Source organism: Alligator sinensis, unplaced genomic scaffold, assembly GCF_000455745.1.
Source record: "Alligator sinensis unplaced genomic scaffold, ASM45574v1 scaffold777_1, whole genome shotgun sequence".
In the NCBI taxonomy this organism is placed as follows: Eukaryota; Metazoa; Chordata; order Crocodylia; family Alligatoridae; genus Alligator; species Alligator sinensis.
In genome coordinates, this window is record NW_005841882.1 from 3,655,488 (window position 1) to 3,661,487 (window position 6,000).

Genomic DNA, 6,000 nt, shown 5'->3' on the forward strand with positions numbered 1-6,000 from the left:
TACTACTAACATTTTTACATAAAGTTGTGATATAGCATATTTGGATTATTTAAAGTAAGGGCCTTCTTTAAAAAGTCTTCTTTCAGGTCTTGCGCTCTGTTTAATTAGACCTCATCATTGGTTCAGCTGGATATGTTGATTGCTTCCTTTACATTTCAGACCAAACTAGTTGTCATGTCTTGTAGAGGTCACTCAAACTGAAAAAGCCTTCTTTAGCCATTCTTTTGTAGCTTAGCCAAGGCCCACTGACAACAAAGCCAGTAGCTTAGATGTGGAAGATATAATGCGTTAATTATGTCTCCTCCAGATTCCTGGCACAATTTTGAGACAACCAAAGACGAAAACCCTTCCCTTGCCTTACACTGAAGACCTTGGGGAGCTTAGTCCACATTGGATGCATTTACACAAGATGCTACTGCGCAGTCATTACTGCACATTTATTTAGTACTTGTATTAGCAAGCACTAAATAAATGCACAGTAATCGGAGTTATTGCGCAGTAGTGCCAGCAAACGTCTTTTAGGTGATGCTCCTGTGCAGTGGCATATTAGCACTGTCCGTGCTGTGATGCACTACTGCACAGTCAATGTCTCGTGTTGACATACCCATTGTGTTCATCCCTATGCAGGACAGATATGTTGAGCACTAAACTTTATAGTTATGGATTGAGGTTTTTAAAGCTGTGGGATGATTTTAAAGGTGGTTTTAAAGGCCTGGTTCTAAGTCCTTTGGAATCCATGTGTGCCTTTCCATTAGCATCAATAAACTATAAGCCAGGCCCTAAAATATCTAGCTACATAAACTTTCATTTAAGTCAACTGCTAAATCCTCTAACTATCCTTGAAAATCTCACATAAGTACTTTACTGTCTAGTCTCAGGAACTGGCTGATTTAAAGTATTCCCCTTTGCATGGAACATAATAAAATGTTTCATGTCCTTCACTTATTCCCTGAGCTGTTGTGTCCCTGAGATGCATTTCCAAAGGATGGTATCTTACCTCTCTATAACCTTGGGAGTACATCAGTCATGAAGCCTTTTTATTGGCCAGTGTGTGCTGTATGGAAAGATCCTTGCTTCATCCAATTATGTGCCCCCATTGCAACTATAGCATTTTACAAAAATATACTTAGAATGATCCTTTGATGCCCGGATTAGAATTTCTTTGTTTTCAATTTACATTATTCAGCAGAAGACATTGGTTTTTTATACTTAGGTTACAAATCATATTTCCAAGCATGGACAGGTATTAGAGAAGAGGAAAGCATGCAGTATCTTCTAGTGTTGTTTAAATTGTAAAAAGAAACAACAGCTGTTCTTTCATTGATCAGGGATGCTGTCTTTTGGTTGCCTTTCAGGATACACTCAACTCTGTGATTGGTGGAGCGTTGGTGTGATTCTCTTTGAGATGTTAGTGGGGCAGCCTCCCTTTCTGGCTCCCACTCCCACAGAAACCCAACTAAAGGTAGGTGAAAGCAAAATGTCAGTGGACACTCTGGAGTGAAGTAGTATTTTCTTTCGTTTTACCAGCTCAAGGTAGCACGATTAAAGGCCTGACTTTCCAGGGAAGAAATGACCTGCCCAAGGCCTGTGACAGAGTCAGGAATTAAGTCTGCATGTTTCCTCTATACCCTCCCTGTTGTCATTCTCCTCTCCACCCCTCCACCTCCCCCCAATTCTTCCAGCTTCTCAGGGACCTATGCCAAATTTTGACAATCCCTTCCCAAAAAAGGTTACATTTTTCCTGCTTTAAAATGACATATTTTGTGGGGAGGTCTTTGCTGGTGGCACAGATCCTCCAAATCCTTAGTTGTCTTTACCACAGCTTCATGACTGTGAGGTGATCTTTGCCTGGACCTTTATGTGGCAACCTAAACATATGCATGGAGAACACTTATATTCAATAGTTCTCCTAAAGAGAAGTGCCTCCTCCTCCTAGGTTGTTCACTGTAGCTTTTGCTGTTGAAATTCATACATGTCAGTGAAAACCTCAGTTTGCAATTCCATTATTTCAGACCTGAGTAGTGGTTGTAGCTAAGGAGGGGGGGCGGCGGCAGGTGTTGTGTGTCTCCTTCTCCAGAAAGATGAGCTACAGATAAGATTGAGTTTAACCTGGCAGTGTCTTCTAAATACCTCCTCAGGTTAGACTGTAGGAACATTCAAATGAGGACTAATTTCTGATGTCAACTTCACACACGTTTTTTCACCTGCCTGGTATCTGGTGGTGTTTCCAGGTTCAGTAAAGAGATCCCAGACCTCATTCTGTGATAGCTCTGATACAAGCTGTGCAAAACCCCTAATATCTGAAATTACAGAACGGCATATTCTGGACTTACATTAACAAAACAGGTAGCCATCTTAGTCTGAAGCTGAGTAGAAGGCACAGTCAGTTTGCACTTTGGTTAACCTATAAGGCACAAATCTACCCTGCCTTCTACTTTAGTGAACCAGGGATCATTTCAGTGGGAAGAGGGGCAGAGCTAACATTTTAATGCAAGTTCAGCTTAAACCCTGTTGTCTTCTCTCTAGGATGCTCTCTGCAGTCTTTCAACACATGTTTTTCTGAGCTAAAATCTATTTTATTTTTTACTTTGAGCTGGACTTTGATACATATACATAGCAAACGGGATCCATTCTTCCCAGTTTTCCTGTCTTGCTCACAGTGAGTGGTATGTTTGTCACCTGCTCATTGGATTCCTGCATTCCAAAAGTACAAAGGCAGGCTGCAAACTAACTTGCTGCTTCCAGTTCTGAGTTGTCAGTCTTAACAAACTCTGGGCATTTGTTCACAGGTGTAGAAGCACTGACCATCTTTTTCTTCTCCAGGTAATAAACTGGGAGAGCACCCTGCACATTCCCTCACAGATCAAGCTGAGCCCTGAGGCAAGTGATCTTATCACAAAACTGTGCTGTGCTGCTGAGGACAGACTTGGAAGAAATGGAGCAGATGATATTAAGGCCCACCCTTTCTTTAATTCTATAGATTTCTCCACTGATATCCGCAGGCAGCCAGCTCCCTATGTTCCAAAGATCAGCCATCCAATGGACACCTCAAATTTTGACCCCGTTGAAGAAGAAAGTCCTTGGAACGACGCTAGTGGTGACAGTACCAGGACATGGGACCCACTTGCCTCTTCAAACAGCAAACACACAGAACATGCGTTTTATGAGTTTACTTTCCGAAGGTTCTTTGATGACAATGGATATCCATTTAGATACCCCAAGCCTTCTGGAATCGAAGTTAGCCAGTCTGAGAAGTGTGATGTAGAAAACAAAGATGTGGTGGATCAGACTGGAGCCTGCCAACCTGTATATGTGTAAATTATTGTACAGAGTACTCCAAATGATCTTATTTGCAAGTCCCAGAGGGCCTTTAGCTGACCCCTTAGGACCCAACCTTGCAGCTCTTACTCAAGCACAGCTCCAGTTGAGGCCATGGTGCATCTGGGGAGTTGAGAGCCTGCAGGGCCAGGTCCTAAATGGGCACTCTTTTTTGTTCAGGTCAGTTTTATTGTAAATAGCTATGCTGATAAATGACACTTGAAAGCCTGGTCTTCACTGCTATCTGCAAGGCCAGCGATCTGTCATTTCTAGGCCTATTTTTTGTTTGAGGTCAGCATCCCCCTACTCTGATCAGCATGTATGGACTTCCACAACTTTCCACATTATTTTTTAAATGAATAAAGAGCACTTATATTTTGTTTATAGCAAGGGTTTTTGTCCTACTAAATTATAGGGATTAACTTTGACAAATCATGCTGCTGTTCTTCTTTTCTACATTTTTATTTTATCCATAGCACTTATTTCACATTTAGGAAAACGCATAAAACTGAAGAACATGTGATAAAAGGTCTCTGTGCAATAATGTAAAAAAGAAAAACCTCTGCTCTCTAATTTTCTAAATTTACTGATGCCATTTTATTCACACCATGATTTTTGTTTCCATATATGTATTTTCCACATTTCAAAATTGTGACATAACCTTAAAGCTGCTTTATTTCCTTCTGCTTATTGGAGTGTAAAAGAAAGTGTGAGCAAGTGAAAATTTGGGTGTGATTTCATTGTCTGGTGTGTGAAGAATGTTGCATGAGCAGTGTTTTTTTTCTATATGAAATGGCCTTTTCTTGCCATCCATGGGCAGGTCCTGTGGATCCATTTTTACTGAGGGTCTAAAATTAGACCATTTTAAACAGTGTGTTGATAATGTGTTGTGTGGATGATTTCCCCTTATGATTGTAGCCAATATTATTTTTGGAAAACAGATTGCAAAGTTATAACTCATTAATAGTTGTTGTGGTCTGATAAAATAGATCATTTTTAGTAAACAGGTATCATCTGCACCCTCCCCCCCACAAGATACATAGCAAGACCATTATTTCAGTGTTAATTTACTGCAACAGTCTTGATTTAGCTCATTCACACAGCACCCACTGCACAATGTTCAGTATTTAAAACTTTGCCATTTAATACTATCAGTAACACAGTGTTCATATTAAGATATTTGAGTCAAAATTTTCAAACCATAGTGCCTACAGTTAGGATTCTAAATCTACCTTGGGGCTCTCAAATGAAAGTAGACTGACTTTATGAAAGGTGTTAAATATCTGCAACTCCCATTAATTTTTTCAGGATATGGGATTGCTTAGCATTTCAAAAAATCAGACCCCTTCTAATTACAGTGTTCAAATGAATATTGAGAAGCCTAACTTTAAGGACCAATGTTTGAAAGTGTTGGCATTGTTGAAAAGTTATAATATTCTATTGTCTCTTTCAATTAAAATTTTGCTGTGATGGAACACAGTAGTCCTTCATTTCTATCAAATTATAGGCATACTTTGAAATGTCAGTTCTTAACTTTGTTAAAATATGCATTTTTCTTATATGTATAAGTGAGGATTATTCAAAGTGATATTGGAATACTAAAAAGAATTAAGCCATACATATTTGCATATATATTATATATAACTAAATAGATAAACACAAAAAATCCTTAATTCAGATTAGTGTAACAGTCCTATTTAAAGTGGTTGACGTAACAACACTTGAGGAAAACACTCCTTCAATGTGTTTTTGCTTTACTTTTTTTTAAATCTGGATCTTCATAATTTTTCCATATATTATTCCACATATTATTCCTTAATGTTTTTAGCATATCATATCCTATCCATTGTTTAGCTATCTAAGCAACATCACCTATAAATTCATCAACCTAACCTAAACAAAAATGATTGTGTATTTGTTTACATTGGTATGAAAGGAGTGGTCTGAGGTATGCAGTGCTTGTGTTGTGACAGTTCATGTAAGATTCAGTATTACTGCTTTTTTATATAGCAATGCCATTTTTGTTATTTACATCTATCCGACATTCTTTCGTGTGGTAGGTTCTTTCTCAGGAACTCAATTTAACTGTTATTTATTGTTATATCATTGCCCTTGAAAGCTTCTACTGGCACAATTTATTAAAAATTTGAATCAAAAGTTACGCTGTGTTGTATGTTCGTAAAAGGCATAATTTCAGCCTGTTTGTGTTACGTTGCCAGGCCTGGAATATTAGAGGTATACCTGAGCCATAGAGTCCAGATCTCAGCTTTCTTCACACACAGATCCAACATTTGATTTAGTCCTTCCATGTGTCTTGATTCAGTTTTGTCTCTGTTCTCATAGCCCTTGGTGGAAAAGGGCTCCAGAGCCAGCAGCTAGCTGGCATAAAGCCAACATGACCCCTGTTATATTCCCTAGTGGAGAGAGCTTGAGTGTGATGATGAGGCCACTGTACTAGAGCAACCTCTAGCTTGCATGCCAGTCCTGAAAATACCCTAAACCAAGGGTGTCTACCTTGTGCCCCAGGCTGGATCTGGACCATGAGGCTCCTTGCTGGCTGGATTGAGCCTGGGGCACAAAGCAGCAGCAGTGGCAGCTCTAGCTCTGACCTGGAGCAGGTGGTAGTGGTGGAGGCAACATCAGCTTTGGCTCCAACCCAGGGCACATGGCAGTAGCTGTAGC

General features: G+C 39.6%; 1 protein-coding gene across 4 annotated transcripts in view; it reads left to right on the forward strand.

Annotated features, from left to right (window-relative positions):
- The window catches only part of LATS2 (large tumor suppressor kinase 2), a 78,599-nt gene extending 73,124 nt beyond the window's left edge, over positions 1-5,475 (forward strand). For 3 of the 4 annotated variants that reach the window (XM_006017623.3, XM_025196628.1, XM_006017627.3), the window contains 2 exons: positions 1,356-1,462; positions 2,824-5,475. In XM_006017623.3, coding sequence (XP_006017685.1) covers positions 1,356-1,462; positions 2,824-3,318 — 602 coding nt within the window. In that variant the 3' untranslated portion in view covers positions 3,319-5,475. The remainder of the gene's footprint in view (positions 1-1,355; positions 1,463-2,823) is intronic. The other variant, XM_006017626.3, reaches the window with a different exon arrangement.
- Positions 5,476-6,000: the final 525 nt, after the last annotated feature.